Source organism: Lonchura striata, chromosome 38, assembly GCF_046129695.1.
Source record: "Lonchura striata isolate bLonStr1 chromosome 38, bLonStr1.mat, whole genome shotgun sequence".
NCBI classification, from domain to species: Eukaryota; Metazoa; Chordata; class Aves; order Passeriformes; family Estrildidae; genus Lonchura; species Lonchura striata.
In genome coordinates this window covers 2,943,291-2,961,622 of record NC_134640.1, presented here as the reverse complement: position 1 = coordinate 2,961,622, position 18,332 = coordinate 2,943,291, and the positions used below count along the sequence as shown (strand labels likewise).

Below are 18,332 nucleotides of genomic sequence, written 5' to 3'. Positions count from 1 at the left end.
GGTTTTAAGGATGTCCTCAAGGAGGTGGTAGAACCTCACAGTGTTTGCCCCTGGAGCTTAATTTCTGAAGTTTTCCTTGGGAAACGCACCCACTTCCTACTTAACAATGCAGTCCCCTCTCCTGCTCTCAGGAAGAGCTGCCTACAGGCAGGGGAACCAACCTTCCTCTCCTGATCGCCACACTCTGCCCTTAAAACGCTGTGTTACTGAGGCCAGCTACTTCCAGACCAAGACTGTCCATGCAGGGACAGTGTCCCTTCTCTTTAGGGTCAGGGGAAAAGGGCAGAAGCACCTACAGAGCTTCAATGCCCCTCTTGAGCACAAAGCACCATGAATCTGCACCTCCTGCTGCTTGCAGGGAAGGTAATAAAATGCCTCAAGGTAAAAAATTATAAAAGGTAAAAAATTATTACAAGAGGGTAGAAGTGATGCCGCTTTCACTCCACTTAGAAATGACACATAAAACAAAAAAAACCTGTACCTGTTCCGTTTTCAGACTGAAACAACAGCATATTCCTGGCTGCTCATGCAGCAGGGACAACAGCACTGAAGGGAAATGTTTGGATAATCACGTCTTCATTTAAAGAGAACCCAATTCCTTCATCTAAGCCATCACTGCCCTCCATCAGAACAGCCAGCACATCCACGACATCTAATAAGCAAAGGAAAAAATGTAAGCAGAGGATCCAGACTGACTGGAAAAACAACAGAGGTAGAATGCAACATTCCAGGAACACAAGGTAGCTTTTTAGTCACAAAAAAATGAAAAAAAAAAAAAAACCACCCAAAAAAAAACTAAAAAAAAAAAAAAACAAAAAAAAAACCAAAAAAAAAAACCCCAAAGGCACATTTGCCAGGCAATACAAAGTTAGGGGCAGCACAAAAATCACAGCTGTACTTCACTCTGCCTTTCAAAGCTGCTGTCCAGCACAGGTTGCCCACAGAAGCTGTGGCTGCCCCCGGATCCCTGGAAGTGTCCAAGGCCAGGCTGGACAGGGCTTGGAGCACCCTGGCATGGTGGAAGGTGTCCCTGCCCATGGCAGGGGTGGAACGGGACGAGCTTTAAATAAAGGTGCCTTCCCATCCAAACCCTTCTGGGATTCCACGATTCTGTGAGCAGCCCCAGGCAGAAGGGCTAAATTTCCATTGTGGTTCGGAAATGCTGCTGCAAGAGCACAAACAGATTTCAAATACTGTTAAAGTGGCACAACCACATCAAAAATTACGTCTGGGGGTAAAGTGGCAACTCTGCAATTCCAACCTCTGATACCAAGGACACATGGAGGGCTGAATCCGGGGGGAGTTCAGGGTCCGAGTCGGGGTCATCCTCATTAGCCACCAGCCTGGGGACCCAAAAATTGAGGGGAACCCCAAATCAGGGGGGGGACCCAAAATTGGGGGGGTCCTGGGGGGCTCTGGAAGGTCTTTGGGGCATCCCAGGAGGAATTTTGGGGTGTCAGAGGGTTTTTGGGGAGTCATGAAGGGAATTTAGGGGGTCTCAGTGGAGTTTTGGGGCTCCCAGGAGGAATTTCAGGGACCCTGATGGGAATTTTGGGGGTGCCAGGGGGGCTTGTGGTGTCCTGAGGTAAATTTTGGGGGTCTCGGGTTTTTTGGAAGGAATTTTGGGGGTCCCGAGTAGAATTTTGTGGGTCCTCAGGAGGGGTTTGGGGTTCTGAAGGGAATTTTGGGGGTCTCAGGGAGTTTTTAGGGGATGCCAGGAGGAATTTTGGGGTCCTGAAGGGAAATTTGAGGGTCCCAGGGGGGGTTTTGGGGTCCCAAAGGAAATTTTGGGAGTCCCAGGGGGGGTTTTGGTGTTGTGAAGGGAATTTTGGGCTTCCCAGGGGGTTTTTGGGAGGAATTTTGGGGGTCCTAAGTAGAATTTTGTGGGTCCTAGGGGGGGTTGGGGTCCTGAAGGGAATTTTGGGGGTCTCAGGGGGTTTTGGGGGGTCCCAGGAGGAATTTCGGGGACCCTGATAGGAATTTTGGGGCTCCTGGGGGGGGTTTTGGGGTCCCGAAGAGAATTTTGGGCGTGCCAGGGGGGTTTTGGAGTCCTGAGGAGAATTTTGAGGATCTCAGGTGGTTTTTGGGGGGAATTTCGGGGGTCCCAAGTAGAATTTTGGGGGTCCTTGGGGGTGTGGGGTTCTGAAGGGAATTTTGGGGGTCCCAGGGGGGTTTTTGGGGTCCCGAAGGGAATTTTGGGCGTTCCAGGGGGAGTTTTGGAGTCCTGGGGAGAATTTTGAGCATCTCAGGGGGTTTTTGGGAGGAATTTTGGGGGTGCCGAGTAGAATTTTGGTGGTCCCAGGGGAGGTTTTGGGGTCCTGAAGGGAATTTTGGGGGTCCCACGGAAGGTTTTGAGGTCCTGGAGAGGTTTTTGAGGGGTTCTCAGGGAGTTTTTGGGGTCCCAGGAGCAATTTCAGGGGTCCTAAAGAGAAATTTGGAGGTCCCAGGACGTGTTTTGGGGTCCTGAAGGGAATTTTGGAGCTCCTGGGGAGGTTTTGGAGTCCTAGGGAGAATTTTGGGGGTCTTAGGGGCTTTTTGGGAGGAATTTTGGGGGTCTCGAGTAGAATTTTGGGGATCCTGAGGGAGGTTTTGGGGTCCTGAAAGGAATTTTGGGGATCTCAGGGGGTTTTTGGGGGTCCTAGGTGGAATTTCAGGTGTCCTGGGGCCTATTTTGAGGGTCCCAGTGGGGTTTTGGGGGTCCCAGGGCGATTTCGGGGTCCCGAGGCTGATTTTGGGGGATCCTGCTGGGTTTTTCTGGGGGTCCCGGGGGTGTTTTTGTGGTCCCCCCTCACCAGTCCATGGCCGGTTCCACGCCCCGGTTCCCGGTCAGCGCCAGCGTTGCGGTACGGACAGCTGCCGGCGCGGGACAGAAATCCGCAACGCGTGGTGGCATGGACGGTGGCCGGCGAGGGACAACAAGCCTCCCTCGCCGCTGCCATCCTTCTCCGGCGCCGCCGCTCAGCCGCCTTCAGCCCTCCCCTCTACTCACAGACTCGCCGCTCGCTCCCGCCCCTCGCCCGTCCCGGTGGTTTGGGGGTCGCGCTGGCTGCGGGGCTGCAGTACCACCCTGTGTCCACAAGGCGGCAGCACTTGTCCAGCGAGTCCGCGACAAGATGGCGGCCCGTGGGGACCTTGATGGTGACAGGCGCTTTTTGCCGATGCCTGTCGGCTCCCGCCAAAAACCCGCACGCTCGCGGCGCTGTTGACCCCACGGCCCGTGTGCACGGCACCGGAACCGCCGCGGAAAATCCCGTCGCGGGACGTCGGCGGTGCGGGAAATTCAGGCAGTGTAAAAAAACAGACACGGGTCCTCGAATTTCAACGTCCTCGTTTTCGCGCCCTCTTGAGAAGGTCAAGCGAGTCCGCGCCACGCCACTCCCAAGATGGCGGCCGCGGGCGGCGGGCTGCAGTACCGCTCTCTGCCCACAAGGAGGCAGCACTGCGCCGTCAGCAGCGAATGCCCCAAAGATCCGCGCGGGAAAGAACGGAACAAAAACCCTGCCTCGGACCCGATAGGAACCGAAAGAAAAAACCTTTCCTCTTAAACTGCATTTCAATAGAGTTTATTTTTATATTTTTCATATTTATATTCACAATCGGATTTGTAATGGATACTGATGGAAGATTGTATTTTTATAATTTCTTATATTTATTCCTATTCTATTTTGTTATATTTTATATTTTTATACATATCTTAATAGATTGCTTACATATTTCTATAGTTAGATTTAGATTTCTAAAAGGTTTATATTGCTTAAAATAAAACCCTGCCTCTATCCAAGTAAAAATCTTTTAAAAAAACCTTTATTTAAACTCTGTTTAAATTTATTCCTATTTTTCACATTTATAGTCAAATTTACATTTTAAATGTAGATTGATGTGTGGTGTTATTTATACTCTATCTCTTCCTAATTCTTATTTTTATTTCTATTTTATATTTGTATATATATCTGTATACATTGAATATATATTTCCATATTTAGAACGATATAAAAATAAAATGTATATTCATACTTTTTCCATTAAAGCCCTCCCTCTAACCAAATAAAAACAATTAAAAAGCCCTTTCTATAAACGATATTGAATATTTATGTATTTTTTCATCATTATAGTCACATTTGCATTTCTACTTTATATTGATGTCTTTATAAATATATATTATATGTAATGATGTAGCAAGATAGATAAATTTTTATTTAAATTCTATTTCGTATATACTGCTAATACTTATATTTACCCACCTTTGAATTTTTATATAGATCTTAACATATTTAGGATATATTTATATACCAAGATTTCTTATTTTATTTTATTTTTATTCATAATTTCTTCAATAAAACCCCTACCTACTACCAAATAGAAAGTAAAATCCCCTTTATTTTAAACTATATTTAAATATTTCTTTATTTCTATTTTTGATTTTTACAAGTACTTATATATTCTATCACAATATTTAGAAGTACTACATTTCAATATATAATATTTATGACATATAATCTGTTAGAATAAGACATATACAGTAAAACATGCATTATGTACTATATTGACTCCTATTATTTTGTAATTTTTATATTTATGTATCCACATGTATTAATTATACATCTCTATATGGATATTTTGTTTATATGTATAATCTATATTTATATGTATTTATAAAAGTGTTGCACTATTACAGGCTATGCAGCAGGGCAGAGCAGCTGTGGCAAATATGTGCAGACACGCGTGACACAGGACAGGACGTGACAAACCAGGGGACGGGACAGGGAGAGAGAGCTTTTGAGGAGAAGAAAGGACTGAGAGACCAAAGAACACAGAGTGCACCAGAGACAAGTGACAGGACACACACCAGCACTGCTCTGCCCTAAGCACCTCAGCACTGAGATCAAAACAGACGCTTTCCCTTTAGGTGGCCTAAGGAGATGCTTCTTGCACATCCCCGTCTCCAAAACTGACACAAAAACCCCTCCTGGGGAGTCCCAACCCAGCACCTCTCTTCCATCCCCTCTGTGGGTTGTAGCCCTCCGCTTATCTGGCACATATCAGGGGATGAAAATCCCCATCGGTGCAGAAGGAAGACACTGCTCCCATCTCCAGGCCGTGGCCCTGACTTATCTTTTGGGTGACTGGTGATGTGAATCCACATTGGACCTGAAATGAGTCTGGCTCAGAGGAGATAGCCTGTTAGCCTCTTAGTCCGCTAAAATAAAGAACAGGAAAATCAACGGTTGAGTTTAGTGTTATGTGGGCCAAATCTCAGCAAGTCAGCTACTTATCCTCTCCTGAGTGTGCCTGGGTGCTCAAGTCTCCAGCCTCAACCTGAGTCCAAGGTATGGCTGTTATGATGAGTGGCACTGGGGTTAGAGAGGCAAAGCTACGTGGCATTTGTGTGAGTTCGGTGGATGAGCTTGTGTGCTGTATGACACATGGATGCCTCTGCTATGCTCGTGAAAAGCTCTGCAAATAGACACCATTTCTCACCCTACTGCCTGCAAACCCCCACCGGGATAACTCCTAACTCGGTACCCTGCTCGCTCTTCCTCTCCTAGTCACAATCCTCAACTCACCTGAAGCCACCATCTCACACATCATCTTTGACACAGTGTGGATCCCTTTGCATCATGATGAATCTGCTGGGAAAATGTTGTACTTGACACAACCTGGAATTACAGGAAGTTGCACTCCTCCTAAAAAAAAAGAAAAAAATCAGAAATTACAAAAGCACCTTACTCAACCCCAAACTGTGAATTTAAATACTCCCTGTGTTCAATGTTGTTTTTTTCACAGTATCTTCAAAGCCTCTGTTGCATTAGAAGCCCAAAAGCAGCTGCAGTGAACAAGCTGAGATAAGCTGAAAGAGCCTCTTCACCAGAATGGGAGGAGAGCTCTTACCCCAGTGTATTCCAAAAAGGGAGTGAAGCCCCTTGGCAAAGGCTGGGGTTAATATACCCCTGATTGGGCCCACCTCTCATTCCCGTGGCACCCAGGAAAAGGGAGAGGGCAAACCCCACCGAGTAGAAAAGCCCACCTGGTATAAAAGCCCTCAGAGCAGCTGTGGCTATTTGGCTCCTCTGGCTTGAATTCAAGGGGAATAAAGGGCTGGATATAGAAGAAAACTCTTCAGGGAAATGACAGCTCTTTCTTTTTTGCTACAACTATTGGAGCAAAAGGGCAAGAAAACTAGTAAGAAATAAAACTTTGTTTTTAGGCAGCATATCTAGATAAGTTGGGTAATTTGCTGTTAACTTATATAATTATTCCTCAGTGACTACTAAGTAGTACTCAACATGAGACTAAGGGTGGAGAAGAATACTAATTATATGAACAGTCTAAGTTTCCTTGGGGCTACTAATTAGGGCTACCTACATTATAAATAAAAATAAGAAAAATAATAGGCTCCTGGGCAGCATCAAGGTTAAGTATGTGCTAGGCTCACCTTCTCTGAGATACTTAATCCTAGGGCAAAGAAAGAAGTGCCCTGAAAGGTACTTTTAAACCCTTAAAATGCTGAAAAAGGCAGAGCATCCTTCAAGTGAAGCCGTTAAAATGAGGAAATGGGGAAGTTGCCTCCACTGAAATGGATACCGTAGCAAATAAATGGCTTCTGCCCTTTAATTAAATACCCTAGAATATTGGGAAAAGAGGTTTTCCTCACTTTAAATCTCTCCAGTGATGAAGACAGAGGGATTTTCCCCTCAATCCAAACCATTAAGAAAGAGGGATAGCTGGGCTTCCCCCTCAATTTAAGCCTTAGGACAACAAAAATGGTTACCCTTAATTCAAAACCATAAAAAACATTGTCACGGTTTTCCCCTTTTATTTAAACTGGAAAATAATGGAAAATGGGGATTCCCTGTCAATTAGCACCCCTAACAGCATAGAAAAGGCAGGGACTCTTTCAGACCATTAAAAATTAGAGACCATTAAAATTGCAGGGAAGTGGATTCCCTCATGATTTGAACACAAGAAATAATGGAAAAGGAAGCTTTTCCCCATACTTTAAACCCCTTTTCTCTCCATAACCCCTCATTTTTCTGGGAGCGCTGTGGAAGGTCTGGGGGTTCTAAGGAGGGACTGACACAATAAAAGGGGAAAGTTGAAAGCTCTCCCGTGGAACCCCACATGCTGCCCGGCCTGCTCAGGTGCTGCCCCTTGGCAAGAGGGCTCTTCCCTCGGCATTTTCTCAAAGGGATGCTCGTGCCCGGGTGGGTCCGGCTGCTCCCCGATCCCTGCTGGATGTTCCAGCCATAGCTCCTGGAGGGACACTTGGGATACCCCTGTTAGCCCCTCTGGATTAGCAGCTCCCTGTGCAGGTGTGCCCAGGTAGCTGCACTGAAAGCAGCTGCTCACATGGGGAGCTGCTACACCTAAGAGTGGGGGATGAGGTGAAGAAAGGTCCTGTGGGGTGTTCCCTCCCCTTCACAGCCCTTTGTCTAACCCTTAAACAATAGGGTGCCAGATTTTCATTTCCAAGATAATTAACAGTCTTTCCCCTGGCCAAACAGGAATTGTGCTTCCAAAATTGCAAACAGTGAACGATTTCTCACAGACCACAGCTGCCAATACCAGGAACTCCTGCTGCCCTTGGAGAGCAGCACGCCTCCAGTGAACAGACATCAACACACAGGGAGGGTGAGTTTGGATTTACAGGGAAAAGGACCAGTGCATGTGTCCAGGGACCAGTGGCCCAGGACATTTTGCATCTTCTAGTTCTGAATGGACCAGAATTTCACACGGAGAAAAACTGCCCGCATGAAGAATTCGGGCTGCCCTGGCAGTGACAAGCACCTCCTGCAAAGGAACCTGGGGTGGTGAGTTCTATTTAACAGGGAAAAGGGCTGAGGTTCAATTTCAGGGGCCTGTGGCCTTGAATGGGCAGTTGCCTCCTAAAATTTGAATGTGTCCCAGACCCAACCTGCCCCCACCTCAAACTTGTGCTGCCCAGACAGTCCCAAGCACAACCTGCAAACTGACATCAGGAACTCGGGCTGGTGAGTTTTCTTTCCCAGGGAAATGGGCCAGCGTTCGTGTTCAGGAGTCACCTTCTGCCTCCTTAATTTGCAAACAGCGCAGGATTTCTCACTGACAAAAGCTGTGAGGAACTACAGTTTTGGCTGGCCTAGGATGGCCAGATCTACTCTCTAAACTTGTCCCAAGATGCTGAAGTTGAAGGCTCTCCTTCCTGTGTTGAAGAGCCCCTTCTGGTTTTCTTCAGACTTTACTACAGGGTCAGAACATGCTAAGTAACACCTGAAATTCCTATAAATTTGTTAGGTGTTGCCCATCAGTGAAGGGGCTGTGCCACTTCCCCCATCCCATGACAGGCCGGTGTCCCCTCCCCAGTGAGGGGGGAGCAAATAACAGAGGGGACAACTGGAGGCAAAACAGACCCTTTATTGGAATCATGCTGGGAGAGCCCAGCAGGCAGGGCCCCCTTGGATGGGGCGGGGGGGTTACAAGGGTCTGGGGGCAGAGGAAGACGGTGCTGGGGGCTGCCTGTGGAGGCAAAGGCGGGGGGAGGCTCAGCTGCGCTCCTCCAAGCTCAGACGGTCGAACAGGTACTCACTGAGGCCAGCCGAGGCCCCCCCAGGCCCAGTGGCCCCACCAGCGAGGCGCCGCAGGTTAGTGGCATGGTCCCCCAGCTCCTTGATGGCCTTCACTTGCTCGTCCAGGTAGTTGGACTCCAGGAAGTCACAAAGCTATGGGACAAAGCGATATCAGGCAGGGCCGGGGGTCTGGGAGAGGTGAGGGACCCCCAGGAGCAGCAGGAGATTGCAAGGACGCCCGTGGGAGAGGGAGCCTCGGGGCGATCCCAAGGCACAGGCATGGGAAAAAGGAGGAATTGGGAGCATTTGGAGCTGGGGGCGGGTGGGGTGAAAGCCATGGCACCACTCACGTGGGGGTCCCCCTTCTCGGAAGCCAAGGCGTGCAGGTCCAGCAGCGCCTGGTTCACCGACTTCTCCAGCTGCAGCGCCGCTTCCACCGCCTCCAGCGCCGACCCCCAGGCGTCCCGCTCCGGCTTCTGCGGGGCACGAAGCGTCACGGGGAGGAGCCCAGGCAGCCCACGGCCAACCGGCCCCCAGCCGCCCTCCCAGCACCGCACACCTTGATGTCCTGCAGGAGGATGCGGCCCCCGCGGCGCGTCTGGAAGCGCAGGAGCCCCTCGGCGTGCTCCCGCTCCTCCCGCGACTGCTGCAGGAAAAACTGCGACACCCGCCGCAGGGCCACGTCGTCCCTGTCGAAGTAAAACCCCTGCGGGAGGGAGGGGAGGTCAGGAGGAGTCCCCCAGGACCCCCCCAAATTCCTCGGATTCCGCCCTCCCAAGCGGCGCAGCCTCCCCTCCAGCAGCGCGGCGGGATGGAATTGGGTTTTGGGGCAAAGGAAGGGAGGGAGATCCCCCAACCCCGGGGCCAGGGGTCCCGAGCCCCCTACCATGGAGAGGTAGACGTAGGAAGCGTAGAGCTCCATGTTGGCCATGCGGTTGATGGCGGCTTCGCAGTCGCGGTGGTAGTTCTGGCGGATCTGGGAGTCCATAGCGGGACGGACGGAGCGGTTCGGAGCGGCGGGATGGACGGACGGACGGCCGAGATGGACGAAGGGCCGCGAGCAGCCGGTTCCGTTCAAGCACTGTTGAAGCGAGAACGCGGCTGTGGCCGCTCAACGTCCGCCGCGGGGTTTTATAGCCCGGCCCCGCCGGGGGGAGGGAAAGGGGCACCCCCGCTCGCCCCTCCGGAAGGGGCGCGGTGGCCTTGGCCCTTGGCCGTGTTTGTCACACGGTCCCGCAGTCAGCATGACTGGGCAGGATCCTGGCCGGGGGGGGTTCGGCCCCACGTTTGTGTCCCCCCCGTGAGCGGTGTCCCGGGGGGGCTGGGGGACAGCCCCAGTTCACTGCTGGGTTGGGGGGCTGGGGGGAGCTTGGGGGTGTTTTTTGGGTGTCCTGCCAGGTCCTGAGGCGCCGGTTGCCTGTTAATCGGAGTTTAAGAGGTTGTAGGGTGCGGAAGGAGCTGGCTCGGCGCCGGGACAATAAAAGAGGAACTTGGCCGCGGGGAAAGCGCTGACTCCGCGTTTCCGCCGCTCCAGGACTGGGGCGAACTGGGGGAGACTGGTTGGAACTGGGTGCCCCCGGAGCTTCCCTTCCCATCCCTCATCCCTCGGGGTCCCGCAGCTCCAGGGGGGCCCGGCTCGGCTGGAGCTGAGAGGAACCTCGGGGGGAAGGGGGGGAGGACCCCCAAAGCCACCCCCGCGCCCCCTGAAGCCACCACAATGGCCCTCTGGCGCTGGGTCCAGAGGCTGTGCTGCAGGAAGGACACGGCCCCGTGGAGAAGGGTCCAGATGTGGGACCCCGCCCCCCGCACACACACACGATTTGAAGCCATGCGGACCTCAAATATTCCCCTGGCCCTGTGGGGATGGGAGGAAGGGGTGAAGGACCACTTCCCCATTTTTCCACCATCAACCAGGCCCCCCCCAATCCCCGAGATGTTGTTGAACAACAGGGGGGGTGCCCTGAGCCCCCTCAAAACAGCCCCGCAGCCGCATCCCCCCAACAAAGCCACGTGGCAAAAGAGAAAGTGAAAGCAGCCCTGCCTCGACTTCCCCCAATTCCTGTCCCCCCCCTTCCCCAGCTGCACCCCGAGATCCCCGAGGGCTCCCCGAGGTTTTTTGGGGGCGGGACGGGTACACGCCCACAAAGCATCGCGTTTGCCTTTTATTTCCATGTAAATTCCCGAGATACAAAAACCAAAGTACAAAAAAAGAGAAAAAAACCACTATGGAGAGAAGCAAGGCAGGGCCTACCCATTTTTTGGGAGGAGTGGTTCCCCGTGACGCCACCCCCGAGAGCACCGTGGGGGTTGGGGGAAGGGGTCGCTTTGCCCCCCCCGGCCCCGCCTCGGGGACACGAGGGACTTCCAAAACAGGGGGGGTTGAGGGGGTGTAAACGGGGGGGTGTGGCCCCCCCACCCTGAGAGCCTCCGCCCCGGGAGGGGGGTATTGCACCTGGGGGGGCCCTTTCTGGGGGGTGTGGACCCCCAATAAATACTCACCCTACAGCCATGGCTGTAACCCTCCCCCCCCACCCCCCACCTCATTCTGGGGAGGGTCACAGAGACACCCCCACCACCCCTCCCACCCCCATATCAGGGGGTGGAACCGCAAGATTCCCCCCCCCCAGTCAAAGCACCACAAGTCCTGGGGTTGAACCGAGGCCAGGGAGACCCAGCACTGGGACTGGGGGGCATGGCAGGGGAAGGTGGGGTGTTCCCACCCCATTCACCCCCAACTCCCCCCCCCAAATCCCAGCTGTGGCCTCTGGACCCCTGTGGGAAGGGCTGGGGGGGGGGGGGGGCTGGGGGAGGGTCCCCCCCAGCTCAACCTCCACCCCAAAATCCAGGTGAGCAAGTCCTGTTGGTTAAAAACCCCCCCCAGCCCTGGAAGGTGCTGGGGGTCAGCACCATCCCTGCCGGCAGGGCCAGTCCGGGGAGGGGTTCCGGGGATAGGGGGGGACAAAATGTGGCCCCCCTGAGAGTCTATGACATCTTCCAGATGGTCAGCGAGGCCGTGAGGACACCAGCGGCGAAGATGGTGATGGTCTGCCAGGTGGGGGTCCCGAAGTGGGACAAGAGCCCTTCCTGCAAGGAAGGGACACGGGATGGGGAAGGTCACCACATGCTGGGGGTTCCCAAACCTCCCCCCAGGACAACCAGGCTCAGAGCAGTTGGGAAACCAGGCACGGAGGGGAGAACTTGGGTTAAAATTTGGGGTTAAAGGGGATGTTGCAGAGGGGAAATTCCCAAAGAGGGGAATGGCCCCCCAAGGAATGATGGGTTTGGGGTGCAAGGGGCTGTTAGGGAGGGGTCAGGGGCATGGCCCCCCGGGGGGGTTTGGGGTCTCACCCATCCGCCCTGGGCCTGGATCCAAGCCAGCACGTGCTCCTGGAGATACTCCATGGTCCAGCGCAGGATGGTCTGGACCAGCTCCGGAACCTTGGTGCAGAGAGCCTGCCCGGAGCAGGGAGGGGTCAGAGGGGGTTAAGAGGGATCGGGGATGGCCTTCGGGGGGGCTCCACACCCACCTTCAGCACCAGTTTGCAGGCAAAGTAGAACAGGGCAACCACACGGCCCCAGTTGAAGGTGCCATCAGCAAACATCTCCTTGGCCACGCGGAAAAACAGCTTTTTGGGGGCATCACACCCCACCTGCTCGATCATCCTGGGGCAGGGGATGGTGGGGACGGTGAGGGCGGGCTTGGGGACAGCACAGACACCCCCGAGAAGCGGCAGCTGCCCACCTCTGCAGCTCCATGTTGCTGTCGAGCTCATCGCCGATGCGCCGCAGGCACTCGCTGAGGCGTTTGGTGTCGGGGCTGCTGGGCTGGGGCTCGCCCAGCTCGGCCACGCTCAGGGCCACGGCTTGGGGGTCCCCGCAGCGCTCCACGCGGTCCCGCACGAACCTGGGACCCCCGGCACGCTGGGTACCCACCGTGTCCTCCCCTGGCTCTGTGTGACCCCATCCCCACGGCCCACCTGGAGCCCGAGTCCTTCCCTCTGGCGTCATGCCCAGAGCCCAGATCTTCCCGTGTCCCAGCTGGCCCCCAAGTTCCAGGACCCTCCAAAGCCCCCCCGATGTCCCACCTGCACCCTATGGACCCCAAGTCTCCCCTGTACCCTGTGTCCCCCTGGGATCCCCTCAAGTCCCCCGTGTCCCCTGATTCCCCCTTCACTCCCGAGCTCCCTTTTGCACCCTGTGTCCCCCCAGAATCCCCACAAGACCCCCCTGCACCCCGTGTCCCCCAGGTCCCTCCCAAGTGCCCCCTCGTTCCCCTGCACCCCCAAGTCCCAGGATCCTCTCAAATCTCCCCAGTTCACCCCAAGTCCCCTGTCCCCCCGCACACTCTCGTGTCCCCCCCAGTCCCGTACCGTCTCCAGTCCCCTCTGCACCCCACGTCCGCCCCGCAGTCCCAAGTCCCCCTGCACCCCGTGTCCCCCAAGTCTCCCCACCTTCCCCCTGCACCCTGAGTGTCCCCCGCACCATGTCCCCCCTTGTCCCCCAAGGCCGCAATCGCTGACCCGCACCCCGTGTCCCCCCAGTCTCCTCCCAGTCCCAAGGTCCCCCGCACCCTGTGCCCCGTAAGTCGCCCCTTGTCCCCCCCGCCAGCCGCGGCCGTTCTCCCGCCGCTCCCGCCTCCCCTACTCACGCCCGCAGCAAGATCGCCCCCGTCTGCATGATCTGGTCCGAGGAGGCCCCTGCGGAGGGCGGGCCGCTTACCGGGGAGAAGCGGCCACCGACCGCCGCCGCCGCCTCCCCCGGCCCGTACCGGCCGCGCCCCTCCGCGGGTCCCGCCAATCCCCCCACTCACCGCCGCCCCCTGGGGGCGGGGCGGGCTCGCCGCCGGCGGCCCCGGCTCCGGGATCGGCTCCGGGATCGCCGCCGCCGCCACCTCCGCCGCCGCCCCGCTGGGCCGAAGCCGCCGCCGCCGCCATCGCGCCCCGAACACGTGGTCTCCGCCGGCGTCACGTGACACCGGCGGCGGGGCGGGCCGCTCCCGTCACGTGACCGGGCCGGTGGCCCGCACACGGGAGGGGCGGAGGGGGGACGGTGCCCATCGCCACGCCCCCGTGCGCTCGGCCCCGCCCCCGTGCGCTCGGCCCCGCCCTTTGCCCCGTCACTCACTGCTCGGCCCCGCCCCCTCCCGCGCTCGGCCCCGCCCCCGCAGCCCCCCGGGACCCCCCACCCCCCCACCGCGGGTCACCCCCCACTCCCGGGGGTCCCACCGGCGGTCATGGCTCCCGGTGTCCGGGGGAGCCCCCGGCGACGCCCCCCCGGCGCTTCCGGCGCCTCCTGTGGGGCCCGAGGCGGCGGCGGCGCCGGACGGGGCGGGAGGAGCGGGGGGTACCGTGGGCGTGGGGGGCGGTTCGGGCTCGGGGTGGGCTCTGAGTCCGTGCTTTTGTGACCCCCGTGCAGACATGAGTCCCAAAAGCTGCCTCGGCTGCACCAAGTGCTTCCTCTTCCTCCTCAACCTCTTCTTCTTCGTGAGTGGGGATGGGAGGGGATTTGGGGGGCAGGGGGGACAGCGGGGAAGTGGAGCCTGGGAGGGCAGGGGGGAGATGCAGGACACTGGGGGGACCTGGGGGACACGGGGAGATGGGGGAACCTTCGGCTGAGGGGACCCGGGTGGGTGGGGGCAACAATTTCCCAGTGTCTGTGGGCACTGGGGGTCCCGCGTTTCCTGACCTGGGCTCCCCCCGGCCCCCCCAGTTCTTGGGCATCCTCCTCCTCGCCTTCAGCTTTTGGGTCCTCTTCGACCGGCAGAGCTTCGCCGCCGTGCTGGGTAAGGGACCCCCAAAGCGTGGGGTACCCCAAGACGTGTGGCACCCCGGGTGGCAGGCTCCCTGACCCCCCCACCGTGTCCCCCAGGGTCACCGCTGGTCAGCCTGAGGGTCTGGTCTTATGGCTTCTCTGGGGTCGGCATCGTCACCATGCTCCTGGGATTCTTGGGGTGCCTGGGGGCCCTCAAGGAGGTCAAGGTCATGCTGGGGCTGGTGAGTTGGGGGTCTAGGGGGGTCGGGAGGGGTCACGGAACTGGGAGGGGGCTGAGGTAGCTGTGCTGCAACTTCCTGGGGCAACCGCGGGGCCACGTGGTGCCACCACATCCTGCGCCAGGGGAGCAGCAGCGGGGAGTGGGGGGACCCATCTGAGCTGTCCTGGCGCTGGGGAGGGGCTGGGGGAGAAGGTCTGGCTGACCCCCACCTTCCCTGTTTATCCCAAAAGTATTTTGGGCTCCTGCTGCTGCTCCTCGCTGCCCAGATCACGGTGGCTATCATCATCTACACGCAGCGCAGTGCCGTGAGTGCAGGGGCAAACCAGGGGCTGGGGGGAACCCTGGGGTCGGGGGGGACCCTGGGGTCGTGGGGAAATGCTGTGCTGATCCCTCTCCCTAGCTGGCTACAAAAGTGGCCACCTACGCAGAGGAGCTGATCCAGGGGTACCCAGCCCAGGGACCACCTGGGGACCCCCACGAGAGCTGGGATGCTGTCCAGCAGCAGGTGAGACGCCCCCCAAAAAGACCCTAGAGCCATCCCATGGCCACCACACTGACTCCCTCTCCCTCCAGCTCAGCTGCTGTGGCTGGAAAGGACCCCAAGACTGGGACCACCACGATGACACCACCAGGGACATGGACAGAGACAGGGCCATCGCCTGCTCTTGCCTCAGGGCACCCAACAGCACCCACAAGACCCCATGGATGCTCCCCCATGGCCGCTGCCCCACGGCTGCCCCGCAGGACATCTTCCCCAGTGTGAGGCATGGGGGAATCAGGGGGTCCTGGAGCTCCGTGGGGGGCTCCAAGTGACCCCCAGTTGTCACCCTAGGGCTGCAAGGAGAGAGTCCAGACCTGGCTGGCTGGAAACCTGGTTACCATCGCGGGGGTTTGCATAGGCATCGCCCTGGGGGAGGTATGGGGAATACCCTGGGGCCAGGGGCTGAGCTGGGGGGGCGGAGGGTGGTCAGAGGAATGTGGGACCATAGGTTGGGTGGGCTGGGCAGCAGCTGGGAGCAGGGCAGGGAGGGTTCAGGGGATGACGGTCCGTGGGGAGCCAGGGGCTTGGTGGGGATTCAAGGTGATCAGAAGCGTCCATGGCGGTTCTGGTGGGAGGGGGGGCCAGGGATCCGAGGGGGCCCGGGAGGACTGATCCTGCTCTCTGCTCCCAGCTGTCGCTGCTGATGCTGTCGATGTTCCTGGTCCGGAACCTGGACTCCCACTACGAGAAGCTGCTGCGAGGGCTCTGAGGGGGCCAGGGTGGTGTGGGGGGAAGCGCGAAGGTCTTTATCCTTCAATAAAAGCCGTTGGGAAGCAGCGGAATCGCGACGGGACCGGGAGCGGAGCGCGAACGCGCGGCCCGCGTGGAGCGGCGGAACCACGCCCCCTTTCCTCTAGCCACGCCCTCTTTCCCCTGGCTACGCCCCCGTTCCTCTGGGCGGGAACGGCTCGCGCGAGGCCCCGCCCCTCCCCTCCTCCGTGAGGCGATTCCCGGCGCCCCCTCAGCCCCGTGACGCTCCCGGGACTCCCCAGGAACCCCGGCCGTGCCCGGGCAGCCGTGGTACCGGAGCACCCCCAAACACCATGGCTGCAGGAGTTCCCTGCGCCCCGGGCGCCGTCATCCCCCTGCCAGGTGCGGGGACCATGAGGAAGCGGGGCGGGGGGTGAGGCGCCGGGCCCCTCCATAACCCCATGTCCCCCCCTCAGCCCCTGCCGAGAGTGGCTGCTCGGACGAGTTCGCCCTGGACTGCACCTTCGCTGCCTGCGACCCCGAGCGGACAGGTAGCCAAAGCCCCAGGGGCCGTGGTGGCCGCAGCCGAGCTCCCCCGAAATGGGCGCCACGGTCCCTGAGGGCTCCGTGCGCCGCAGGGATGGTGCGGCCGCAGCAGGTGGTGGAGTACGTGGCGGCGATGACAGGACACAGCGGGCACGACGGGCGGCTGCAGGCACTGCGGCGGGCGCTGGACCCTGCGGCCGCAGGCACGGCGCTGGACTGGGCCCGGTTCCGCACGGCCATGGGCGCCTGGATCACGGCATGCCGGCAGGATGAGTCAGTGCTGAGAGACAGGGGCAGCACCACCAGAGCTGGACCCCTCAGGGATACTGACCCAGGGCTCCAGAGCTGGACCCCTCAGGGATACTGACCCAGGGCTTTGTCGATACAGGGCTGAGGAGCAGGACGTGGCAACTGGTGACACTGCTCCAGTGCCAGCAGGTGGGCATTGGCACAGGAAAAGGGAGTCAGGGTGGCCCTGATGGGGATGCCAACACAGCCTGCTGTGTTCCATCCCGCAGAGGATGACGGACACACGTCCCCAGCAGCTGCCCAGCTCCAGGGTGACAACATGGACGTCACCATCCTGTAAGTGCGTGCTGTGGGGACACCCCGCCATCTCTGGCCGTGCTCCCAGGAGCACCCCAGGACCGGTGGGACTCCCCAGCAGCGCTGAGGCTGCGGGACTGCGGAGCCGTGCCCGGCAACTGGCGGCCCAGAACGCCAAACTTCAGCGGGATGCGGAGCTGGCTGAGGAGCTCAACGCCCGCCTGGCTGAGGAGATTGCACAGCTCCAGACGCAGCTGCGAAGGTGCTCCCGAGGGGCTCCCGGGTATGGGATCTGGATCAGCATCCAGGGAATGCTGAAGTGCCGTTTGGTCCTGGCAGCAGCCGGCAGGCACTGGAGCATGCCAGGGTGGCTGTCGATGAGCTGGACGACATGAAGGCCGTGGTGAAGCAGCTCGAGGAGGAGAACACCGAGCTCCGGAGGCAGGCACGGCACGCGGTGAGAGGCTAAGCTGAGGTTCCACATAGTGTCGTGTGGTGCCACACTGTGTCCCCTCACGGCCATGCCCTCCCCAGGAGAAGGAGCAGCACAGTCTGTGCTCGCAGGCCGAGTGCCTACAGGAGGAGGTCAGCCTGGCACTGGGGGCTGCCCCAGCAGGGCAGTGCCACAGGGAACCCCAGCCCTTTTCACCCCTGGCAGAACCAGCGGCTCCTCGCCGAGGGCCAGGGACTGCGGGAGCAGATCCAGGTGCAGGCAGCTCGGACGGCCAGCCTGGAGGTGAGCGGTGGCACAGTGGCTGTGGTGGGCAGTGCTGGGGCTGTGTTAGCCAGTGACGGGGAGTCCTTGTCCACATCCCTCTGCCCAGGACCAGCTCTGCCGTGGCACTGCCCTGCTCTCTGCCCGGGATGCAGCCCTTGCCCAGGTGAGCACTGCCCAGTGACACTGGCACCACCTCAGCTGTCACAGGGTCACCCCCAGCTCTCTCCCATGGCCCCTCATTTCCAGGCCCTGTCTCACAGGCAGGGCAGCGGGCACAGGAGCTAACAACAGCACTGGAGGAGTATGAGCGGATGGTGCAGGTACAGCACATCTGGCCTCGGTGTGAGCCCAGGCAGTGGCCACAGCAAAGCCCCACGGTGGCCACTCCCTATGTGGGGGTCAAGGGCCGAGGGTGACAATCCCTTCTCCCCCCCAGGAATTGCGTCTGGAGACGACGCGGCTGCGGCAGCAGCTGGGCCAGATGCGGGACGCCTGGGCCATGTATGTGGGGGACACATGGGCAGGGGACATCCTCAGGATGCCCCGGAGCCCTCACCTCAGCATCCTCACCCTCCTCTGCCTTCCATAGGCGCCCGTGGTGCCCGAGCAGCCAGCCAGACATCCAGGCCATGGCAGCGGTGAGCCAGGTAAGAATGGGGTCAGGGGGGACCCTGCAGGGTCCCCTCAGCCACTGACCCAGAGGCTCTGCCCAGGAGACAGCAGACAAGGAGGAGGAGGAGGACAGAGGGATGGCAC

At 58.1% G+C, this 18,332-nt stretch overlaps 4 protein-coding genes and 1 long non-coding RNA gene across 6 annotated transcripts in view; 2 read left to right on the top strand and 3 right to left on the bottom strand.

The window, feature by feature from the left end:
• LOC144248150 (uncharacterized) overlaps window positions 1-2,983 on the bottom strand; it is a 238,251-nt gene extending 235,268 nt beyond the window's left edge. Inside the window, exons 1-2 of the long non-coding RNA XR_013341535.1 lie at window positions 2,793-2,983; window positions 482-652 (exon numbers count right to left, since the gene is read on the bottom strand). This is a non-coding gene — a long non-coding RNA (uncharacterized LOC144248150). The remainder of the gene's footprint in view (window positions 1-481; window positions 653-2,792) is intronic.
• A 5,388-nt stretch (window positions 2,984-8,371) lies between these two features.
• Window positions 8,372-9,668, bottom strand: LOC110481429 (ferritin, higher subunit). The gene is made up of 4 exons (XM_021550035.2): window positions 9,430-9,668; window positions 9,103-9,249; window positions 8,894-9,019; window positions 8,372-8,696 (listed from the first exon to the last, which is right to left on the bottom strand). The coding sequence occupies exons 1-4, from the start codon at window positions 9,529-9,531 to the stop codon at window positions 8,520-8,522; spliced, it is 552 nt and encodes a 183-aa protein (XP_021405710.1). The 5' UTR covers window positions 9,532-9,668; the 3' UTR covers window positions 8,372-8,519.
• A 1,716-nt stretch (window positions 9,669-11,384) lies between these two features.
• On the bottom strand, window positions 11,385-13,418 carry BAX (BCL2 associated X, apoptosis regulator). 2 transcript variants are annotated; one of them, XM_021550023.3, is made up of 6 exons: window positions 13,354-13,418; window positions 13,192-13,240; window positions 12,286-12,447; window positions 12,071-12,206; window positions 11,892-11,996; window positions 11,385-11,627 (listed from the first exon to the last, which is right to left on the bottom strand). In XM_021550023.3, the coding sequence occupies exons 2-6, from the start codon at window positions 13,218-13,220 to the stop codon at window positions 11,526-11,528; spliced, it is 534 nt and encodes a 177-aa protein (XP_021405698.3). In that variant the 5' UTR covers window positions 13,221-13,240; window positions 13,354-13,418; the 3' UTR covers window positions 11,385-11,525. The 2 variants fall into 2 exon arrangements, with proteins under 2 accessions (XP_021405698.3, XP_077646019.1); XM_077789893.1 differs by lacking the exons at window positions 13,192-13,240; window positions 13,354-13,418 and having other exon boundaries at window positions 12,286-12,735.
• A 471-nt stretch (window positions 13,419-13,889) lies between these two features.
• CD37 (CD37 molecule) lies at window positions 13,890-15,858 on the top strand. The gene is made up of 8 exons (XM_077789892.1): window positions 13,890-14,026; window positions 14,253-14,325; window positions 14,412-14,536; window positions 14,766-14,840; window positions 14,936-15,040; window positions 15,109-15,294; window positions 15,368-15,451; window positions 15,708-15,858. The coding sequence occupies exons 1-8, from the start codon at window positions 13,961-13,963 to the stop codon at window positions 15,783-15,785; spliced, it is 792 nt and encodes a 263-aa protein (XP_077646018.1). The 5' UTR covers window positions 13,890-13,960; the 3' UTR covers window positions 15,786-15,858.
• A 261-nt stretch (window positions 15,859-16,119) lies between these two features.
• KASH5 (KASH domain containing 5) lies at window positions 16,120-17,517 on the top strand. Its single transcript, XM_077789852.1, has 5 exons — window positions 16,120-16,168; window positions 16,243-16,317; window positions 16,405-16,589; window positions 16,831-17,120; window positions 17,198-17,517. The coding sequence occupies exons 1-5, from the start codon at window positions 16,120-16,122 to the stop codon at window positions 17,325-17,327; spliced, it is 729 nt and encodes a 242-aa protein (XP_077645978.1). The 3' UTR covers window positions 17,328-17,517.
• Window positions 17,518-18,332: the final 815 nt, after the last annotated feature.